The sequence below is a fragment of the Suncus etruscus genome, chromosome 11, assembly GCF_024139225.1.
Source record: "Suncus etruscus isolate mSunEtr1 chromosome 11, mSunEtr1.pri.cur, whole genome shotgun sequence".
Lineage (NCBI taxonomy): Eukaryota > Metazoa > Chordata > Mammalia > Eulipotyphla > Soricidae > Suncus > Suncus etruscus.
In genome coordinates, this window is record NC_064858.1 from 74894592 (window position 1) to 74917445 (window position 22854).

The 22854-nt window shown below is 52.0% G+C and overlaps 2 protein-coding genes across 2 annotated transcripts; one reads left to right on the plus strand and one right to left on the minus strand.

The window, feature by feature from the left end:
* Positions 1-737: 737 nt before the first annotated feature.
* WNT10B (Wnt family member 10B) lies at positions 738-5274 on the minus strand. Its single transcript, XM_049783512.1, has 5 exons — positions 5260-5274; positions 4325-4446; positions 3955-4217; positions 1800-2173; positions 738-1214 (listed from the first exon to the last, which is right to left on the minus strand). Exons 2-5 carry the CDS (start codon positions 4402-4404, stop codon positions 756-758), a joined length of 1176 nt encoding a protein of 391 aa, XP_049639469.1. The 5' UTR covers positions 4405-4446; positions 5260-5274; the 3' UTR covers positions 738-755.
* Positions 5275-18563: 13289 nt separating this feature from the next.
* Positions 18564-21793, plus strand: WNT1 (Wnt family member 1). The gene is made up of 4 exons (XM_049783525.1): positions 18564-18667; positions 19360-19613; positions 20166-20431; positions 21305-21793. The coding sequence occupies exons 1-4, from the start codon at positions 18564-18566 to the stop codon at positions 21791-21793; spliced, it is 1113 nt and encodes a 370-aa protein (XP_049639482.1).
* Positions 21794-22854: the final 1061 nt, after the last annotated feature.

Below are 22854 nucleotides of genomic sequence, written 5' to 3' on the forward strand. Positions count from 1 at the left end.
AAGGAAGGAAGGAAGGAAGGAAGGAAGGAAGGAAGGAAGGAAGGAAGGAAGGAAGGAAGGAAGGAAGGAAGGAAGGAAGGGAGGGAGGGAGGGAGGGAGGGAAGGAAGGAAGGGAGAGAGAGAAGGAGAGAAGGAAGGGAGGGAGGGAGGAGGGAGGGAAGGTGGGAAGGAAGGGAGGGAGGAAGGAGGGAGGGAAGGAAGGAGTTAGTATAGTGGGTATACTTTGCCTTGCACAAAGCCAACCTGGGTTTGATCACCAGCACTACATATGGTCCTGTGAGTACTGCCAGGAGTGATCCCTGAGTGCAGAGCCAGGGGTAGTCCTTAAGCACAGACAGGTGTGGGATAGAGAAGAAAGGGCAGGGGACGAATGAGAAAGAAAGACAAGAAGAAGAGATGGATAGAAAGTACAAGGGGATAAGGCCTTGAGTGTAGTCAACCTCCAGCATGAATATGGTCTCCCTAGCACTGCCAGAAAGTCTCCCCTGGTAACAGAGTCAGGAATAGCCCCTGAGCACTGCAGGGTATGCCCTGGGCAGGGATGGGGGGAGCCAGAGGGATGTCAGCTTCCTTCCAGGTCCTCTTCCTGAGGAATAGGCTTCACATCACAGACTGCCCGATCTCTGCCACCACCTGCAAAGCTGTTTCCAGATAAATATTTTGAAGTTCCAGTTCCTAAGATTGACCCTGAATGGAAATCAGAGCAGCAGGCTGAAAGGTGGCCCTCCTCCCCATTTCCACCTTGAGGCGCCCCCTCACTTACAAACGTTGACCCACTCTGACACCTTGCACTCATCACACAGCACATAGCAGCACCAGTGGAAGCGGCAATGACAGCGCTCAACTCGTGTCTGTTGGAGCACATTGTGCCCACGGCCACAACACAGGCTGCCACAGCCATCCAGCAAGAGACTTGTCTTGTTGCAGGCCCGGCCGCTAGTGCCTGGGGAACCCACTGTGGGGTCTCGCTCACAGAAGTCAGGAGACTTCTCAAAATAGACCAGCTCTCCTGAAAGGCGACGGGGACGCAGGCGGGGTTGGAAGGCCCCAGAGTTTCGATTGTGGGTATCGATGAAGATGGCCCGGCCCAGCCGCTCTCTCAGCGCTGCTCCCACAGCCCGGAACTCTGGGGCCGCTCTCCAGCAGGTCTTAAACTGGCAGCTGCCTGATGTGCCATGGCACTTGCATTTTCGCTTCAGGTTCTCAGTGACCACCTAGAGCATGAGAAAGGGAAGAGCTTCGAGGCAGGGCAGCGAAAGAGCTGAGCCCTATAGTACTGGCGGGGGCATTAACGGGAGATAGACATCAGGGCCAGAATGGCCAAGGGAGAGCAAAAGAGCTGGAGCACCAGAGTCTGCCTGATAGACCAACTCCCTCATTTTCAGTTCAGAGAACTGAAGCCAGAGCTCAGTTCATCTTCAGACAAGAGAACTGAGCTGGTAAAGAGTTGATTTGAGACTCAACTTCAGTTGTCCTGACTCCATCACTTTCCAGAGTGAACATTGCTAAAATGAGGGATTTGTCCCAGAGCATCCCAAAATTCTATAAGGAAGGCAGATGCAATAGTAGCTCTTCTGTAGTCAGCTCTTACCAAGGCTATGATACTGCTGAGTGTGCTATTTGCCCACTTACTCAATGTCAGGCAGAAACTATTAGTCTCTTTACAGATGCAAAACTGTGTGTGGAGTAATTTGCCTGATGACACCTAGGTGGTAAGCAGGGACCCTCCAATGCTCTTCCACTTAGCTCTCCAGCCAGATTTTGAAAGCTAGAGAAACCCAGAACAAGTACACACGTACCTGGCGCCCCACTCTGTTGTTGTGGATTCGCATTCGTGCCTGGATGTCCCGGGGAGCTTCCCTGGAATCCAAGAAATCCCGAGAGAACTTCTCTCCAAAGTCCATGTCATGGTTACAGCCACCCCATTCCCATGTGTCCTGAGGGCCAGGGCTAGAGCCAGAGCCAGACCCTGGGCTGGACAGGGAGTGGGAGAAACTCTTTCCTCGAGACAATGCCTGAAGCTGCAGCAACTTGGCTCTCAATCGGTCCTGCTCACCACTGCCCTTCCAGCCACAGCCACAGCTCACCAACTTCCCCAGACTGCAGGCCGTGGCCACTGCATGCATGACCCCAGCAGCCAGCATGGAGAAGGAAAAAGCACTCTCACGGAAGCCTGGGGACGAAAAGGGGGCGAAGATGGTGGAGTTAAGGTTGAGGTTGACAAGCAGAAGGAAATAAACAATAATCCTCCAATACCAAAGGCTGCTGATTGCCTACATTGACTTTACCAGCTGAGTAATTCAGGAGAAAGTCTGGAAAGAAGAGAAAGTGAGTCTTGTCTCCTAATCTAGTAAGGGAGAGGCTGAAGAGACAAAGTATGGAGGCCCATTCTCACCTGCTAAATCTGGGTTGTTCAGGTGGGAATGAAAGAGCTAGCCTGGAGGGGAAGCCCCTGGGGGTAGAAGGGTGTGACTATGAGGGAGTCCTGAGGTCTTTGAAGATGCGTCTACATTTGAAAGCCTCAGAAATTCCCCAGCCCTGCAGGGTACTTGGGTGGGGTGAAGCAAAGGCATTTGGGGTTCTTTTTTTTTTTTAACCCAACTTTCCCTTTAGGGTTATTTTATTGTTTTTGTATTTTGGGCCACACTCCACAGTGCTCAGGAGTTACTCCTGACTCTGTACTCAGAAATTACTCCTGGCAGGCTCGGGGACCATATAGAATGCCAGGGATCAAACCCAGGTCAACCTCATGCAAGGCAAATGCCCTACCCGCTGTGCTATAGCTCCAATGTCTTCAGAGTTATTTTAATCAGTCTCTCAACCACTGGAGTTGCAGAATTGTCCTTCCCCTTTCCAGTTTCTAGCTGTATGCTTGCCCTTCAAAACTGCCCTTTATGTTTATCTTAACCTACTCTATAAAACCCTGACAGGGGGAGCAAGATGCGGGCAATTTTTCCCTAAGGCCCCCTTAAATGTTGGCTTCTTTGTTAAGTTTAGGGTGTGTGTCACTGAAGCTCAGGATGTCAACCTTAGGTAGACATTCCCCCTGGCTTCGGTAGACATGTTTCTTATAGAGCTATCCAAACCTTCGCCTGTACCAGACCCTGTGGGGAAGGAGAGGGTCCCTCACTGGCTTTTAGGCAAGGCTCTTCGGAACCTAGAAAAGATGAAAGGCAGTACCTCCTTAGAGGCCAGGTCTCTCCCACCCCAAGATGCAAGGCTCTGGGCCCATCCTCCTGATCCCCCCCCAACCCAGCCTCCAGGGGTGAAGCTGTTTGCACACGTCTTGGGAATTCCCCTGTAGATGGCAGCTGCCTATTAACCCTATAGTCCCCACAGTCCTACCCACCTCCCAGAGTGGAGCCCAAGATGGGAGCAAATGCTGGCATGGCCTGGCAAGAGGCAGGGTTGCTTCCCAGACCAGACCAAGCCTCCTAGACCAGGCCGGCACTGACCTGTTTGGGGGCTTCTACAGTCCTTCCTCACCTGCTCAGGTGAGAGTCACCTGGGGCCCCCACAGCACAGAGAAGGGGGCTGCTCCCCAGCTTCAAAGCCATCAGGGTCTTTGTTCCCAGCTTTGGCAGTTGGGAACCCCGGCAATTAGGGGGGTAGGTTTAACCCTTAAACGGTTGGGGGTATCACCCCACCCCCGCTGAGGCTCTGGGGACACCAGTCTGGGCTTGTCCCTAAGAGTGGGAGAGAGAATTTGGAGAAGGACTGGAGAGGGGGCTTTTGAAGCTTTCGGGGCTGGGGGCATCTCGCTCACAGGTGCAACCCGGAACAAACGGGCACAGGCAGGAAAGGGGGGCCCACGGGGAGAGCCCCAGCTGGCTTGCCGGCAGCACGAAGGGGAGACAGAAAAGGGCGCAGGGTGCAGACAGGTGAGCAGCGACAGTCCTCGGGGAGGCGGGGTGGGGGTGTTCCCGGGAGGCCCCCCAACCCGGCCGGGCTCACCGCGCTTGAGGATGGCGCTGTGGTGCGGCAAGCGGCCGCCGCTCTCGAGCGCGGAGCAGTTCCAGCGCTGGTCGCGGAGCTGGTGCTGACACTCGTGGACAGCGATGTGCAGGCCCTGGAGCGCCGAGGCCGTCACGTCGGGGCTGCGCAGGCAAAGGCCCAGCTGCCGCTTGCTCAGGCCCGACAGCGTCAGACACACGGTGTTGGCGGTCAGCGGCGGTTCTCCGGGCAGCTTCAGGCCCAGAATCTCATTGCTGAGGGCTCTAGGGACCGAGAGGGCGTTGTTGAAGGGTCTGTGGTCCACACCTGGCACCCTCCCACCGCGTCGGCGCGTTCGCTTTCTGGGCTTGGGGGGAAAGACTTTGCTCACCGACTGCACAGCGCCAGGAACAGGAGCCCCGCGAGGCCCGAGGGTGGAGGCCAGGGCCGGGGCTCCTCCAGCAAGGGCATGGCCAAGCCCGCCGAGGGCCCCGTGGGCTGCCGGGTCAGGGTCTACGGAAGGACAGGGAGACTCTTAGGGCGGCTCTTCCATCTGAAGGATGACCCTTCCTGGAGCCTGTCTCCTCGGTGCCAGTCCACCAACCTTTTTGATCCCTCCCCGAAGGAGACCATCAGGATCATGCATCCCCACCTTGGCTCAGGGAGTTCCTCAGCCCTGGAGAAAGAGTTGGAGCCTGGCCGCTGGGACTCCTGGAAGCTCTGTCGCCCACCCAGCCAGATGCAATGCCTCGGACACAGGCTCAGATACACTCTGCAACACCACTTCGCCCTTCACCCCCTTTTAAACTCGCTTCCCTATCCAACACAGCCTCGGCTGTTCCAGAGCTAAGGAGTGTGGTCAGGAGCGGGGGTTCCCCACTACCCACTACTGAGGGGTGGGGACGATGTCACCTCCAGGTGCCAGGGAGAAGGCAGGCAGCCAGCCTGCAGAAGCGGAGTGGAGGAACGGGCCCCCACCCAACTAGGCCCCCTTAGTCAGCAGGAGGGAGGAGGGAGGCTCCAGGTGCAGCAAAAATTGAGCGGGAACCCTTCTCCCCTGGAAGGGATTGGGGCTGACTGAGTCCTCTTCCACATCCTCCACCTTTCCCAATCGCATGATCCCCTTTCTTCGAACTGTCCATCAAGTACCCGTGGGTCCCAGTTTGCATCTCCACCCCTTTGCTCTCTTATTCATTGACCTCTGGATCTGGATCTGGAGCATTCCTGTGTTCGCTGTCTTTATTTCTGACAGATCTCCAGCTCCTCCGCTCCCTCTGCCCGTGGGAGGATGTGGGTCTGTGTGGGGGTCCCAACCCTCCAGATTACCTCCAGTCCCTCAGATGTTCAGATGCGGGGTCCAACTCTGCCGGGCAAACGGGTTGGCCTGGGCTCAGCTTGGGCTGCTCAAATCCTGGGGTGACTGCTTTAGGCTCTGCCGCCTTGGCAGAGCTGCATTCTTCCAGGGTAGGGCCACTCCTCTTCGCTGCTTCCCCAGCGGCAGCTGGGAGGGAGGGAGGGAAGAAGGGAGGGAGTGATCGAGAAAGAGAGTGAGCGGGTGAGCGAAGTGCTGGGAGCTCAGGCTCCACTCTCTGTTCTGTTCGGTGAGCTCAAGACTGTTCGGTCTTGGCTGTTGGAGTGCAGCCCCTCCTCGAGCCCCAGGCATTCCCACCCCACCCCACCCCACCCCATCACACACACACACACACACACACACACACACACACACACACACACACACCAAGCACCCGCCTTGACCCAGGGAACACAGATGCTCCCCCTCCTTTCAACATACACACACCCTCTCCCCTGATGACAGGCTTGGCCCCATTTAAAGGGGATGGTGGCTAGATTTTCTCTCACCTGCTTTGGGGTCTCCGAGGCTATGGAAAGGGTGTACTGGCCCATGCTGGAGAGCCAGGAACTGATGCAAGTGGCAAGCCTTTTCTCATTTCTCTCTGCCTCAGTTTCTGCACAGAGAGTAGAGTAGCTGGAGAATACCTCCAGTCAGATAACAGTGGAACCAAAAACTGATCAGGCTTTGAACAGGACATTGGGCTGGCTGCAGTGACTTCTGCCCACCACTAAGCCTATGCCAGTCTCTTGGGAAGGATCAAATCAGAATTTGGCCCTAACAGAGGCTGGGTCACAGACTTCCCTGCCCACAAAAGTCTTTGCCCTTCCAAGAATTCCAGTTCTACACTTTAGGCAGCCCATAGACCTGCTCCAGTTTCCAGGATCTCAAACTGATGACAGCTGGAGGAAATCTACTCTCAGGATGCAGAGACCAAGACAGCAGCCCAAGGTAGCCTAAGCGGCAGTGAAGGGGTTAGGTGCCATCATGCTCCCGCCTGACTCACCCTCCCAGCTCTAACCACCATGGACTATTTTTGCCAGAGAGGGACCCCAGGCTTCCCAGCCGCCCCCCACCTACCTCTGCCAGACCACAATCCAAGGCATGGCTGGCCCCGTATGTATGCCCAAGCCTGGCACATTGACTCAGAGACAAGCCCCCAGGGAAGCAGAGCCACAGGACTGCAACCCACAGCCACAGTCATCTCTTCCTTGGTGGTGGTGACCCTGCAGCTGGGTAACCAATGCTCTTCTGCTATGCTCTTCTGCTGTAGGTCCTGTCCTGAACTGTAGAGAAAAAAACCACTTGACAGATTGGTGCCAATAAAACATCTGCAGGGGTGTTTATGGAGGATTTTGAGTACTAGAACAGACTGAGGAAGTGCAATTGCCTTGCTTCCTGATACTAGACATATGTGACCACAGAAAGCTTCTTCTCTCTGCCTTCCCATTTCTTCATTAATGATGGAGGAGCAGGAGGTGTCCTTAGTCTGTGTCCATCCTTCTCATTTAGGGGCCACAAATCAATCTGCACGTGACTTTCAAGAGGACCAAAATCTACAAGCCTATCTCAATAACTTCCATCTGTAGACCTGGATTCAGCGATCCCTGCAGTGTTCCTTGTCATTTCTGCACTTCAGCCTGAGACTCATGGCGGAAGAAGAGAAACTGAGGTTTCTTGTACACCTCTTCTTTCAAGGCTATCTCTAAGACATTTGTGACTCCTCCCCACATGGCTGAATCCTTCAATTGAAAGTATCTTCCACTTCGACTGTATCAGACTGCAGTGTGGTCAGGTGCCATGGAAGGTCCAAGTCTACAACTGTAGTTCCAGCTTTTCTCTGACCCTGTCCCATACTCAAAGACCTAAACTCCCATTCCCTCTCCCTGCACAAGTCCAACATTGGAGTGAGGCCACAGGCGGGCACCCTGGGTGGCCTCCACTGGCCCACAGTGCCCTCTGCCCGACCGATTGGCCTGATCACTGACCCGCAGAGCTGGAGGATGGTGGGGCAGGCGGGGCCTGGAGCAGGCTGTGGGTACACACCCATTGCCTAATACCCCAAGCACGCGGCCAGCTCCAGAAAAGGCGAGGGGCGGGAACCAGAGAGACCTTGACAAGAACTGGGGCTTGACAAGAGGGGGAAAGAATTTTGGAGTCATTACTACAGGGAAGAAGTTTGAGTGAGGTGGTCCCAATTACCTCTAGGAGAAGCATGAAAGGCTGCCCTACCATCATGGGAAAAAGGGCTGTAGCGGAAGAGCACTCTGAGCCCCTGGAGGGTGGGGGCAAAAAAACAGTGGGGCCCCTGGAGATGGGGGAAATAGAGCAACACGAGGCGGTGGCTAAAGCTGAGCACAGTCTTGGGAATCTCCTCCTCCCCCCTGTTTGCCTTGGCCCAGGGTCCCGAGTGACTCATCTATTGCTGAGCCACTGATAGGGGCGGCCAGGCATGGGGAACCCAAATTATAGGCCTGGGAGGGATGGATGCGCTTGCCGCAGTGAGCTCAGCTGCGCTGCCCACCCTCTGCCTCTCACGCTAATTCTGCTGCAGCTCCTTGGGCCACCAACCGGAGGCACCAAAGGGTCGAAGTTCTACGATGCTAGACTCCGGGAAACCCCCACATTCAGTCGTTGACCCCAGCAAACATGTGGGATTACCACCGAGACAGAACTCGCAGCCCAAGGAGACAGAGCCGCCTGCTGGTACATCGGAGGAAAACAGGCTCTCCTACCCAATAAACTAGCACTGCTCCTTCAACTAACGTCAGGGTAAAACCCCTTACCTCATCAGCGTTTCCCTATTTTTCTTAGTCCTAGGAGATGGTGGGCAATGTCTTGCTACTAGTCTTCTATGTCAAGAATTTATTATGTTTTGTTTGTTTGGGGCCCACACAAAAGTGTGCGTGAAGCTTACTTCCAAGGATGCTGTAGAGACTATGGTAGTAGAGAGGAAACCCAGGCCTCAGGCATGCAAATAGCCTGTTGAGCTATTTCTCAGGTCCCTACTTTAAGTTGTTTTTGTTTTTGCCATTCTTTTTTTTTTTTTTTTTTGGTTTTTGGGCCACACCCTGTGACGCTCAGGGGTTACTCCTGGCTATGCGCTCTGAAATTGCTCCTGGCTTCTTGGGGGACCATATGGGACGCCGGGGGATCGAACCGCGGTCCGTCCTAGGCTAGCGCAGGCAAGGCAGGCACCTTACCTCCAGCGCCACCGCCCGGCCCCGTTTTTGCCATTCTTGGCAGTGCTCATGGCTTATTTATTCCTGGCTCTGCACTTAAAAATTACTCCTGGTAGGCATTGGGGGGGGGGGCGCATTGCATATGGAATGCCAAGAAGCGAATCCCGGACAGGGTCAGCCATGCGCAAAGCAAATGTCCTACTGTTGTGCTATCACTCCATCAAGCATTTAAAGATCAAAATGACACATAAAAACTAAATCAGGTGCCGGAGAGATAGCATAGAGGTAAAGCGTTTGCCTTGCATGCAGAAGGTCATTGGTTCGAATCCCAACATCCCATATGGTCGTCCCCCCCCTCCCCCGAGCCTGCCAGGAGCGATTTCTGAGCGTGGATCCAGGAGTAACCCCTGAGCAATGCCGGGTGTGACCCACCCCCCCAAAAAAAAAAAACTAAATCAGGTTGGGAGAAATGTATCAAAGGGCTGGGGAAGCCCAGTTTTTTGTTTGTTTCTGTTTTGGGGGGTCAAACCGGTGGCGCTCAGGGATTACTCCTGGCTCTACACTCAGAAATCGCTCCTGGAAGGCTTGGGGGACCACATGGGATGCTGGGATCCAAACCACCGTCCTTCTGCATGCAAGGCAAATGCCTTACCTTCATGCTATCTCTCCAGCCTTTTGTTTGTTTTTGTTTTTAGAATGACACCTAGCGACTCTCAGGAGTTACTCCTTGCTCTGCACTCAGAAATCGCCCCAGGTAGACTCAGGAGACCATATGGGATGCTGGGAATAGAATGTGGGTCCATTTCAAGTTGGCAGCATGCAAGGCAAACGTCCTATAGCTGTGCTATCACTCCATCTCTAAGGCCCAGTTTTGATTCCCAGACCATGACCCCTGAAATATCACTAGGGAGTGATTTCTCTCTCTTTTTTTGAGGGGGTTGTCTGGTTCACACCTGGCATTGCTCAGAAGTTACTCCTGGCTCTGTGTTCAGAAATGGCTCCTGTCAGTCTCAGGGGACCATATGGGATGCAGTGAATCTAACTCAGGTCTGTTCTGGGTCATCTTTGTGCAAGGCAAACACCCTACTGCTGTGCTATTGCTCCAGCCCCATAGGGAGTGATTTCTAAAAAAAAAAGATGTGACCAAACTCTTTCCCTCCCCTTCCAAAATAAATTAAAAAAAAAAAAAGAAAGAAAGAAAGCAGAAGTCAGAGAGAGTTAGGAAGTGGGGGGGGGTGTCAGAGTAAAGTACTCTGCAAGGTATTGCCTTGCAGAAAGCCAACCTGGGTTTGATCCTCAGCATCCATATAGTTCACCAAGCCCCATCAGAAATGACCCCTGAACACAGAGCTGGGAGTCAGACATGAGCACTGCTAGATGTGAAGAAAGGAGAGAAGAAGAAAGAGAAAGAAGAAAGAAAGAAAGAAAAAGAAAGAAAAGAAAGAGAAAGAAGAAAAGAAAGAAAGAAAGAAAGAGAAAGAAAGAAAGAAAGAAGAAAGAAAGAAAGAAAGAAAAGAAAAGAAAGAAAGAAAGAAAGAAAGAAAGAAAGAAAAGAAAGAAAGAAAGAAAGAAAGAAAGAAAAGAAAGAAAGAAAGAAAGAAAAGAAAAGAAAGAAAGAAAGAAAGAAAAAGAAAGAAAGAGAGAAGAAAGAAAGAAAGAAAGAAAGAAAGAAAAGAAAGAAAGAAAGAAAGAAGAAAGAAAGAAAAGAAAGAAAGAAAGAAGAAGAAAGAAAGAAAGAAAGAAAGAAAGAAAGAAAGAAAAAGAAAGAAAGAAAGAAAGAGAAAGAAGAAGAAAGAAAGAAAGAAAGAAAGAAAGAAAGAAAGAAAGAAAGAAAGAAAGAAAGAAAGAAGAAAGAAAGAAAGAAAGAAAGAAAGAAAGAAAGAAAGAAAGAAAGAAAGAAAGAAAGAAAGAAAGAAAGAAAGAAAGAAAGAAAGAAAGAAAGAAAGAAAGAAAGAAAGAAAGAAAGAAAGAAAGAAAGAAAGAAAGAAAGAAAGAAAGAAAGAGGGGCCGGAGAGATAGCATGGAGGTAAGGCATTTGCCTTTCATGCAGGAGGTCATCAGTTCGAATCCCGGCGTCCCATATGGTCCCCTGTGCCTGCCAGGAGCAATTTCTGAGCATGGAGCCAGGAATAACCCCTGAGCAGTGCCGTGTGTGACCCAAAAAACAAAAAAAAAAAAAAAAAAAAAAAAAAGAAAGAAAGAAAGAGAAAGAAAGAAAGAAAGAAGAAGAAAGAAAGAAAAAAGAAAGAAAGAAAGAAAAGAAAGAAAAAGAAAGAAAGAAAGAAAGAAAGAAAGAAAAAAGAAGAAAGAAAGAAAGAAAGAAGAAAAAAGAAAGAAAGAAAGAAAGAAAGAAAGAAAGAAAGAAAGAGAGAAAGAATTGGCTTTGTATATGGTCAATTTAAGTTCATACTACAATATGGTCCTTCAAACACCACTGGAAGTGACTCCTGAGCACCCCCTGTTATGGCCCCAAACCATCCTACACCCCCACAAAAAGAGGAGGTAAAGGAGATAGGATGTGGAATTCTATTTTCTTTAAGGGAGAAACATCTAGGAACAAAGCCTTAAAGGTATTTCAGAAAGGTCATTTAAGGAGACAGAAAATAAAGCAAACAGATTCTAAGATCTTAAAACTAGAACCTACTTGTATGCTCAAGGAATGAGCAAGGAGCCAGTGTGATTTAAGGAAAGAGATCACAGAAATGAGAAGCAGGGAAGGAAGCTGAGCAAGGAACACGATTATGTAGAGCATTGTAGGCCATGGTAAAGATTTTTGACTTTTTATTTGAAATAAGTAATTGCTGGAAATTTTTGTTTTTGTTTTTGTTTTGGGGCCACAACCTACTGCTCTCAGGGGTTACTCATGGCTCTGCACTCAGAAATCGCTCCTGATGGGGCTGAAGAGATAGCATGGAGGTAGGGCATTTGCCTTGCACATAGAAGGATGGTGATTTGAATCCCGGCATCCCATATGGTCCTACGAGCCTGCCAGGAGCGATTTCTGAGCCTACACTCAGGAATAACCCCTGAACACTGCCTGGTGTGACCCAAAAACCAAAAAAGAAAAAAGAAAAATGAAATCGCTCCTGACGGGCTTGGGGGACCATATGGGATACGGATCAAACCTAGGGTCAGCCATGTGCAAGGCAAAAGCCCTACCCACTGTGTTATCACTCCGGACACTGAAGGAAATTCTGAATAGAGGAATAAATTATCTGATTTCTGTTCAAAATAATGGCATTGAATGCTGTGTGGAAACTAGTCTGTGGGGGACAATCTTAGAAGTAAGGGAGCTTTTATGGGGTAGGGTGGGGGTTGGTTTTAGGGCCATAGCAAGCAGTGCTCAGAGCTTACTCCTAACTGTTATTTTTTCCCCCTTTTTTTGGGGGGGGGTCACACTCCTTGGCCCTCAGGGGTTACTCCTGGCTCTGAACCCAGAAATCACTCCTGGCAGGCTCTGGTGTGGGGGAACCATATAGGATGCTGGGGATTGAACCGGACTTGGTTATGTGCAAGACAAATGCCCTACCTGCTGTGCTATCACTTCAGCCCCAGGGATCACTTCTGGCAGAGCTTGGGGAGCCATGTGGAGATTGAATCTGGGTGGGCTGCATACAAGGCAAGCACTCTACCCAAAGCAGTGTTAGGGGTTGAGAGTAGGATCTATTGGAATATTTTTGTGTGTGTATGTATTTTTTGTTGTGTTGTTGTTTTTGGCCACCCCTGGTGGTGATCAAGACTTACTCCAGGTTCTATGCTCAGTGATCATTCCTTGCAGTGCTCAGTGGACCATATGGAGTGTTGAGGATAGAATCTGGGTCAGTTGCATGCAAGATAAATGCCCTACTCACTGCACTATCCAGCACCATCTTGCAATAGGTCTTGCGAAGTTGGTGGCTCTAACTAGTGTTGCAGCAATAGAGTGGTATAAATGATCAGATTTTCCATCTATTTTGAGGACAAAAGGAAAGGATTTATTGATTGATGTGGCTAAGAGTTTCAGAAAAATGAGTAAAGGGTGACTCTAAGATTCTTATCCTAAGCAAAGAAATGATTAAGCTATCATTTACTGAGTTGGGAAAGACTAAAGCAAGAGCAGGCTATAGTGAGGAAAGAATCAGAAGGACTTGTATGACTGGAAGTCCATCATGAACAACTTTGTAATTATGAAAAAAAAAAACTGTATTGTGAGCAACCTTTTAATCACAGTGTTTAAATAAGATAAATTTTTATAAAGGAATCTGGAGGACAGTTGGAATGTGCATATTTTGAGAGTGAGTCCCAAGTTTAGGGCCTGAGATGTAAATCATGGAGCATGAGATTGACAATCCATCAAGGGAATAAGTCTAGACTGAGGAAACCCCCCTCCCCGATTAAACTGGAAATGCTAAAATGTTATTCATTGAAGGTGGAACCAGAGCAGGTGACCCCAAAAATGAGCTGCCAGCAAATTCAAGGCCCAGTAAGGAAACATCTCAAGAAAGAAATATGATCAACAGTGTCAGCTGTTCCTGGAAGGCTGATCAGGCTGAGAAGATGAGTTGACTGCAGAGTTGCTTGTAGGTAAGTGGCTGAGCTTGAGACAGACCAGCCTGATGCAGTGGCTTAAAAGGTGTGATTAGGGTGGAAAGGAAAAATGAAGAAAGGAAGCCAGCATTGGTGATTAAAGAAACATTTGAGATTTGCAATAAAATATCAGAAACAGGGGCTGGAACAGTGGTGCAAAGTGGTAAGGCATCTGCCTTGCACGCACTAGCCTAGGACAGACTATGGTTTGATCCCCCGGTGTCCCATATGTTCCCCCAAGCCAGGAGTGATTTCTGAGCACATAGCCAGGAGTAATCCCTGAGTGTCACTGGCTGTGGCCAAAAAAGCAAAATAAAATAAAATATCAGAAACAGGGGCTGGAGCAAAAGCACAGTGGTGGAGCATTTGCCTTGCATGCTGCTGACTCAGAACAGACCCAGGTTCGATTCCTGGCATCCCATATGGTCCTCTGAGCCTGCTAGGAGCAATTTCTGAGCACAGAGCCAGAAGTAACCTCTGAGCATCACCAGGTGTGGTCCAAAGATCAGAAGCAGGGCAATCTTTGATTATAATAAAGTCATAAAGAGTCTTGGAGTTTCTGTTCAGTGGTGTTGAGGGCTTGCTTACTCCTGATCGTGCTCAGATCACTCCCAGGCAGATTCTGGGGACCATATGTGGTGCTGGGATCAAACCATACTGGCCAGTAGAAGGCAACTGTACTACCCACTCTACTATCACTCCAGCCTCAATTTTTTTTTCAGGTGGGAGATGTTATATCTTACTTGCACATTGATGGGTACAACCTGGTAAGGTAAAATGAGAAAAGAATAAAAACAGAGGGGCCGGCATGGTGGTGCAAATGGTAAGACATCTGCCTTGCCTGAGCTAGCCTAGGACAGACCACTGTTCAACACAAAACAAACAATAAAAAATAGAAATCGCCCCTGACAGGCTTGGGGGACCATATGGGATGCCAGGGATCGAACCTGGGTCCGCTGTGTGCAAAGCAAATGCCCTACATGCTGTACTATAATTCTAGCTTTTAGGAAGAATATTTCCTTTCTTTTTCTTTCTTCTTTCTTTCTTTCTTTCTTTCTTCTTTTTCTTTCTTCTTTCTTTTTCTTTCTTTCTTTCTTTCTTTCTTTTTCTTTTTTCTTCTTTCTTTCTTTCTTTGTTCTTTCTTTCTTTCTTTCATACTTTCTTTCTTCCTTCCTTCCTTCCTTCCTTTTCTTCCTTCCTTTCTTCCTTCCTTCCTTCCTTCCTTCCTTCCTTCTTTCTTTCGTCCTTCCTTCCTTTCTTTCTTCCTTCCTTCCTTCCTCCCTTCCTTCCTTCCTTCTTTTCTTTTTTTTTGGCCACACCCAGTGACACTCAGGGGTTACTCCTGGCTATGCGCTCAGAAATCACTCCTGACTTGGGGGACCATATGAGATGCCAAGGGATAGAACCGTGGTCTGTCCTAGGCTAGTGTGGGCAAGGCAGACATCTTACCCCTTGCACCACCGCTCCAGCCCCTAGGAAGGATATTTCTTTCTTTCTTTCTTTTTTTTTTTTTTTTTTTTGTGGTTTTTGGGTCACACCCGGCAGTGCTCAGGGGTTTTTCCTGGCTCCGTGCTCAGAAATTGCTCCTGGCAGGCACGGGGGACCATATGGGATGCCGGGATTTGAACCGATAACCTTTTGCATAAAAGGTAAATGCTTTACCTCCATGCTATCTCTCCGACCCCGCTAGGAAGGATATTTCTATCAAAAATAATCTTCAGCCTCTACCAGACTTCATTTGGTATTATGTATTATTTTATTTTATTTTATTTTTTAAGCCACATCTTGCAATATTAGGGATTACTACTGGTTTTGCACTCATAAGTTACTACTGGCAGTGCTCAGGGGACCTTATGGAATGCCAAGGTCCAAACCCTGGTTGGCTGCATACAAGGCAAATAATGACTTACCCGCTATACTACTGCTCCAGCCCCTGTATTATTTACTTCATAGAATATACAAGTATGAGGGCTAGACAGATAGCACAGGGCTTAAAATACTTGCCTCTAGCCAGAGGGATAGCATAGTGGTAGGGTGTTTGCCTTGCATGTGACTGACCTGGGATGGACCTAGGTTTGATTCCTGGCATCCCATATGATTCCCAAAACCTGCCAGGACTGATTTCTGACCACAGAGCCAGGAGTAATCCCTGAGTGCTGCCAGGTGTGGCCCCAAAACAAAAATATAAATAAAATAAAATAAAATGCTAGCCTCACATGAAACCAACCCTGGTTTGAATCCCCTACACCAAATATGGTGCCTGGTATATACAGGGGTCACTTCTGGGAACAAAACCAGAAATAGATTCTGAGCACTGCCAGGTATGACCCCCCAAAACAAATATATTCTGTTTGTTTTAACCCAGCTCTGCTATTAATTAATTTATTAGATTCAGACCCATGGGGCTGGAGTGATTAGTACAGTGGGTAGGGCATTTCCCTTGCACAGGGCCAACCCAGGTCTCTCTTTTCACTTATTTTGGTTTAGGGACCACACCCAGCAGTGCTCAAGGTTTACTCCAGACTCTGTACTCAGGAATTACTCCTATTAGTGCTCCAAGAACTGCTTCTGTGTTGCTGGGTATCAAATCAGGATCAGCCTGGGCAAGGCAAGTACCCAACCTGCTGTACTATTGGTCCGGCCCTAGACTTTTAGGAACCTTCAGTCTCCTGAAACACCCCGCATGAAAATATTGGTGCCTTCCCAACCTTTTTTTGGAACCTATAAAGGGAAACTATTCTATTATCAGGGGCTCGGGACAGCCCCATTTTGTAGGAAAGCCTTGGAAGATATGTGGACCATTCTAAAATGCCCATAAGGAAAATAAAAATTTTTTTGTGTGTGTTTGGATAACACCCAGTGGTACTCAGGATTTATTCCTGGCTCTGTACTCAAGAATCCCTCCAGGCAGGCTGTAGCAACTTTATGGGATGTTAGGGATTAAATCAGGTGAGCCTGTGCAAGGTCCATGAGAGGGGAGAGGTAAGGAAAGAGATACACAGGGGATCTGTGTATTCAGTGGGAGGGAGGACATGATGACCATGTGGCAGTACCTATGTGAGGAAAAAAACCAAGAAAAAGCCCAGGGGGAAAAAAAGAATGTCTAACATCAACATGATTACAGAAGAGGGTCTGGTATCACCCTGGTTGTACACTCATCTATCTTAGTCAATGACATCCACAGATTGACACATGGCACAGCATGACACAGCATAGAATGACACAAGGTACAAGGGCAGGGTGACACATATATACATATTTAATCTCCCACATACTCATCCATCTGCCTCCTCACACAGTTCCAGACACTCTAGCCCTCAGTCTACCTCCTGGGCTTCTTCTGATCAGTAACTGTCACCTTCTTCCAGACACACAAGGATGATGCACTGTCCCAGGTGGTGGCTGTGATGAGATAGATGACTCTTTACTCCTTCTGACTAGTTGAATTTTCAGTCTTTGGAAAAATTCCTACTATCCCTCTTCAGAACATACCCTCTGAGTAAACACAGTCCACCACATTCTTTTTTTTGTGTGTGTGTGTGTGGTTTTTGGGTCACACCCGGCAATGCTCAGGGGTTTTTCCTGGCTCCGTGCTCAGAAATTGCTCCTGGCAGGCACGGGGACCATATGGGACGCCGGGATTCGAACCAATGACCTTCTGCATGAAAGGCAAACACCTTACCTCCATGCTATCTCTCCGGCCCCAAATAAATCTTTTTTTTTTTCAGGCCACACCCGTTTGATGCTCAGGGGTTACTCAGAAATTGCCCCTGGTTTGGGGGGGGACCATATGGGACGCCGGGGATCGAACCGCGATCGCGATCTTTCCTTGGCTAGCGCTTGCAAGGCAGACACCTTACCTCTAGCGCCACCTCGCCGGCCCCCACCACATTCTTTTTTTTTTTTTTGGTTTTTGGGCCACACCCTGTGACGCTCAGGGGTTACTCCTGGCTATGCGCTCAGAAGTTGCTCCTGGCTTCTTGGGGGACCATATGGGATGCCGGGGGATCGAACCGCGGTCCATCCTAGGCTAGCGCAGGCAAGGCAGGCACCTTACCTCCAGCGCCACCGCCCGGCCCCCCCCACCACATTCTTACAGGACAAGCATACTTATATTTGCATTGTCCTGTGCATGTCCTCCCCCCACAGACACACATGGAGCCCCTATGGTGCTCTCTCCAGTTTAGAAGCACAGCCACTGCCTCGTGTCTTTCCAGGGTGTTTGTCCAGTTCACCCTCCAAACATCCAGGGACTTCCTCTTTCAGTTAAAAAAATAATTTAATGGAATCACCGTGAGATACACAGTTACATGTCCTTCCACCAATGTCCCCAGTTACCTTCCTGCCCTCGTCCTGCACTCTCTCCTACCCCACTCCCACCTCTGTGGCAGACAATTTTCTTTTTTCTCTGTCTTCCTTTTTTCCTTTTTTCCTTTTTTTTTTTTGTTTTTGTTTTTTGTTTTTGTTTTTGTTTTTTTGAGGGGTCTCACCCCGCGGCGCTCAGAAATGACTCCTGGCAGGCACGGGGGACCATATGGGATGCCGGGATTCAGGACCAACATCTGTCCTGGATTGGCTGGGTGCAAGGCAAACGCACTACGCCGTGCTATCTCTCCGCCCCCCCCCCTTTTTTCTTTTAGACACTGTGGCTTGCAATAGTGTTACTGAAGGGGTGTCATGCATATCACTTTATCTCCTTTTAGCACCCAGTTCTTGTCCTGAGTGATCATCCCCAACTGTCATTGTCACAGTGGCCCCTTCTCTGTTTGCCATAATACACTTCCCTGCTCTTTGCGGCAAACTTGCTACCACGGGCTGATCCTCCTGCCCCACATCTTAATGTCTTTGGATATTATTACCGTGCTATCTTTATATTTCAGGGATTTCCTTGACCGCGGGGCACCGTTCCCCCCTATTCCCCGCGGGGCGCCCTCCGGGCCAGGGACCCTGCTCAGAACCAGTGTCCCTTCTTCCACTGGGGAATGGGAGGAGAGGGAGCGGGGCCCGGGGTACGTCGAGGGGACCGAGCCGCCGGGCTGCAAAGCGGCTGGTGTCGCCCCAAAGCGTTGCCGCCTCGCCCTCTAGCGGACGCGGCTGCCGGCGGGCGCGCGTGGGAGGGCGTCTCCAGGGGAGGGGTCGGCGGCCGGTGCAGGCCCGGAGGCGGGGGCACCAGGCAGGGGGCGGGGGTGAACCCCGACGGCCAGCCCGCCAGCTCTGGGCTCAGACGGGCGGGAGCCACGGCCCCGTCCCCGGCCCATTGTCTGCGCTCCCCTGACCGGGGCGCCCCAGTGCCCCAGTGCGGCCCGGCGGGGCAGCCTCCTGCCGTCACTCCAGTCCGCCGCGAAGCTATAAGAGGCTCAGCCGACCAGCTGGGACCCAGAGCCCGGCTGCCCGCTGCCCGCCCCCGGGGCAGCAAGACCCAGACTGGGAACTCGCGCTCGCCACCGCCGCCACCGCCGCGTCCAGCCCCACCGTCGCGGGCCGCCGCCACCGCCGCCCGGCTGCACCAGGGAGGCCAGGCCGGGCAGGCCATGGGGCGCTGGGTGCCGCTGCCCCGCTGGGTGGCTGCTGCGCTGGTGCTGGTGCTGGCCGCTCTGCCCGCAGCTCTGGCCGCGAACAGCAGCGGTCGATGGTGGTAAGTGAGCGAGTGCCGGGTCACCACATGCCCCAGCGCGCAGAGCCAGTTCCGTTCAGCCCCACCCTCCAGGGTCAGACGGGCTTCCTCCGGCTTTTTGACTCTCCTCCTGGACTCACTCCATGGGGTGCTCTGAGGCAGGGGTGTTCCTGAGAATCCTGCTAGGCTGAGACGGGGTACTTGATGAGCCTGCAGGCTCCATCATATGCCAGGCAGGCAGCCCCTTCCCACTCACTCCCTTCCTTCTTCCTTGAACCCTAAGCCCTACCACAGGTTGCCTGATGCAGGGAGTGAAGGGCTGAGGGATGCTGAGAAAGGAGGCAAGAAGAGGGTGGATCTGCTAAGATTCCACAAGTTGGGGTGAACATGGATGGGCTGCAGGATTTCTTTTCCAGGGCTTCAGAGAATCAGCTTTGAGCCAAGGTAGATAGGCGTCTCCTTCAACCTCTGACTCTCCCCTGTCCAGGGTCCTATTTAGTACTTCAGGGCTATTCAGAAACTTTCTGACTATCTCATCAACAGATACTATTAAACAAAAGTCTGGATGCCCTAGTGACCCGGGAGTAGCAGCAGTACTCCTATGTCTAGCCGCTCTCCGAGCACATAATGCCCAGAAGCGCCACAGGGTGGGCGCTGACTCTTGGTTAGGGTGCAGGACCTTCCGAGTATGAGCCTCTCCTGCATCTCACCAGGGGCATCGTCAACGTGGCCTCCTCTACAAACCTGCTGACTGACTCCAAGAGTCTGCAACTGGTGCTGGAGCCAAGTCTTCAGCTGCTGAGCCGCAAACAGCGAAGGCTTATCCGCCAGAACCCTGGGATCCTGCACAGCGTGAGTGGGGGGCTGCAGAGTGCTGTTCGAGAGTGCAAATGGCAGTTCCGGAACCGCCGATGGAACTGTCCCACGGCTGCAGGGCCCCACCTCTTCGGCAAAATTGTCAACAGAGGTGGGTACCAGTAGGGCCAAGCTTCTAGGACCAGGTGGAACTCAGGGCCACCCCCAGGGCAGGGACAGGGGATTGCAGGTGCAATGTCCCAGGCACCTGCAAGGTCCTAAGATCAACCCAGCAGTAGCTTTGAGCCAGGCTCCTTGGACCAGGCTCTTTCAAGTGGAACTTTACTGAGGGCTGCCCAGAAAAAGAGAGTTCTGAACAAGTGGCGGCTCTCCCTCTCAGAGGCAGGGGGAATCACTCTGCTGGTACAGGGAAGCTTATCTCAGTCCAGCAAGGCTGACATAGACCCAAAATTTGGGCTGCAGACAGATTTTGGCAGGGTTTTCTGTTCCCCTCTTTTTAACTTCCCTTGGGCCATCCCAGTTCCACTGCAGAACTTTAAGCAGTTGATTTCTACACCCAAGCTTTCCTGGAGATCCAGATCCCTTCCCCCTGGCTCTCAGACTAGCTGTATAGGACTCAGGACTCCAGGGTCCCAAGCCCTGCACTGAGAGTAAGGGTGACTCCCGCCTAGGTTGTAGTTGATTCTGGCTTCTTCTCCCACAGGTTGCAGGGAAACAGCCTTTATCTTCGCCATCACCTCAGCAGGGGTAACCCATTCGGTGGCTCGCTCCTGTTCGGAGGGTTCCATCGAGTCCTGCACGTGCGACTACAGGCGGCGTGGACCTGGGGGCCCTGACTGGCACTGGGGTGGCTGCAGTGACAACATCGACTTCGGCCGAGTCTTTGGCCGCGAATTTGTGGACTCGGGAGAGAAGGGCCGGGACCTGCGTTTCCTCATGAACCTTCACAACAACGAGGCAGGCCGCATGGTGAGCCGTGTATGAGGGCTTGCGGCTCCAGGTTAAAAGCAGGGTTTTCCGTGCCCCTGCAGAGGCGTAGGGCAAGGGGGAGATTAGCCTCAGGACAAAACGGGTAGAGTGTGTGAAAGTCCTCCTGGGAAAATAGAAGGCGTGGAGGGAGGGGTGCAATGTGGAAGGCAGAAAAGGAAAGGTAGTGGCTGAGGGTAAAAGGATGCCTGTACTGAACGCAGGTAGAATCCGAGGTTAAAAGCCATACCACCTAGGTGGTCAGCTCGCTCGAAAGGCTGGAGCGCGAGCTGTTTTTGTTTTGGGGCCATGTTTTTGGGATATGCTCAGGGCTAACACCTTGCTCTCTTGTTCAGGGATCTCTCCTGGAGGGCGATGTCTCCGGGAGTGATCCGAAGCACGGAGCTAAAAGAAGGGAAACAAGTCATGCAATTCATAGAAAGCAATGCCTGCAGTCCCTCCATTGCCTCAATCAAGAATAAGGCAGAGGGGCCAGGGCGATAGCACAGTGGGTAGGGCGTTTGCCTTGCATGCGTACAGCCAAGCCCGGGCTTGATCTCCGGAATCCCTAGAGGTCCCCGAGCCTGGCAGGAGAGATTTCTGAGCACAGAACCAGGAGTAGCCCCTGAGCGCAGACGGAAGTGGCCCCAAAACAAAACAGAACAGAACAAGCAAAGAGAATCAGGCGAGACTACGTCTCTGGCGGCAGCTTGAGCCGACCTGGGGTCTGCAGTCCCGAGCTTGTCCGGGCCAGCCGGGCGGCATCTTTGCGAATTTCCGGCGGCGCCCGAGCGGGGGCAGTGGCTGGGCCGGCGGGCGGCTCTGCTGGGGCGAGCCCCGTGACCCCCTTTCTCGCACCCGACACCCCCTCCCCAGACCGTGTTCTCGGAGATGCGCCAGGAGTGCAAGTGCCACGGGATGTCGGGCTCCTGCACGGTCCGCACATGCTGGATGCGGCTGCCCACGCTGCGGGCCGTCGGGGACGTGCTGCGCGACCGCTTCGACGGGGCCTCGCGCGTCCTCTACGGCAACCGCGGCAGCAACCGCGCGTCGCGGGCCGAGCTCCTGCGCCTCGAGCCCGAGGACCCCGCGCACAAGCCGCCTTCCCCGCACGACCTCGTCTACTTCGAGAAGTCGCCCAACTTCTGCGCCTCCAGCGGGCGCCTGGGCACGGCGGGCACGGCCGGGCGCGCCTGCAACAGCTCGTCGCCCGCGCTGGACGGCTGCGAGCTGCTCTGCTGCGGTCGGGGCCACCGCACGCGCACGCAGCGCGTCACCGAGCGCTGCAACTGCACCTTCCACTGGTGCTGCCACGTCAGCTGCCGCAACTGCACGCACACGCGCGTGCTGCACGAATGTCTGTAGGCGCCGCGCGGACTCGCTCTGCGGCCCGGCCCCGCGGACTCCTCGCTGGGGCCCGAGCTCCGTCGTGCCCACCTCCAGCCACGCTCGGCTCGCCCGCGGTGCTCGGCGGACCCTCCGACCGGTTCCCCACCTCCCACCTGGGGTCTCCTCATACATACACACCACTCGCGCCCTCTGGTCCTCGGGAGGACGGCCCGGACCTACCTCCCTCCCTCTCCGTGGGAGACCCCAGTTGCACTGCCCCTCCCCTGCCCAAGAGGAGAGAAAGACTCGCCCTGTCTCCCGCGGGGCTGCCAGACCCTGCCTCGCCTCTGCCCTGGGTCGCCCAGGCTCCCCTCTACCCACTTTCCCCCTGTCCCCTTTCTCCTGGTCCTAGAGTCCCCATCCTCCTGCCAGCGCTGCCTGCCCACGCTGAATTTGCGGCAGGGTTGTCAAGGCCTTTCTCCTCCCTGCTTAGAGCTGAAGTGAGTTGGCGGTGCAAGGGCAGCTGTAGTGATGTGGAAAACGGGGATGTGGGAGAGGGTCCAGCAGCGTCCCCCATTCTCCCAGCCTCTGAAGCGAGGCCATTGAACAGCTGTGAACCCGTGTCACTTTCAGTCACCTCCTACTCCTTCCTGTCCTGCCCCTTCAGCAGTGTGTAAATAATTTGCACTGAAACGTGGATACAAAGCCACGAGTTTGGGTGTTGTAAATAGAACTATTTATTGTGCTGGTTCCAGCCCGGTTTGCAGAGATCACTTCCACCCCAACGCAATTTCTCTGTTCTCTCCTTTTTTGATCTCTAGCCTTTTTTAACCCCATGTCCTCTTCTCCCCAACTTCTCAAAGGTGCCTTTGCATACTGGATTCAGCATTTCCCACTAGTGGTATTAGTGACTCCTCGCCCCCACCAATGTAGTATCTTCCTCTGCAGAATAAAGTCTATTTTTATCAATGACTGAGAGGCTTTTCATTGAATCCAGGACAATCCTTGTTGCTTAGCGCTCTCTCTCTCTCTCTCTCTCTCTCTCTCTCTCTCTCTCTCTCTCTCTCTCTCTCTCTCTCTCTCTCTCTCTCTCTCTC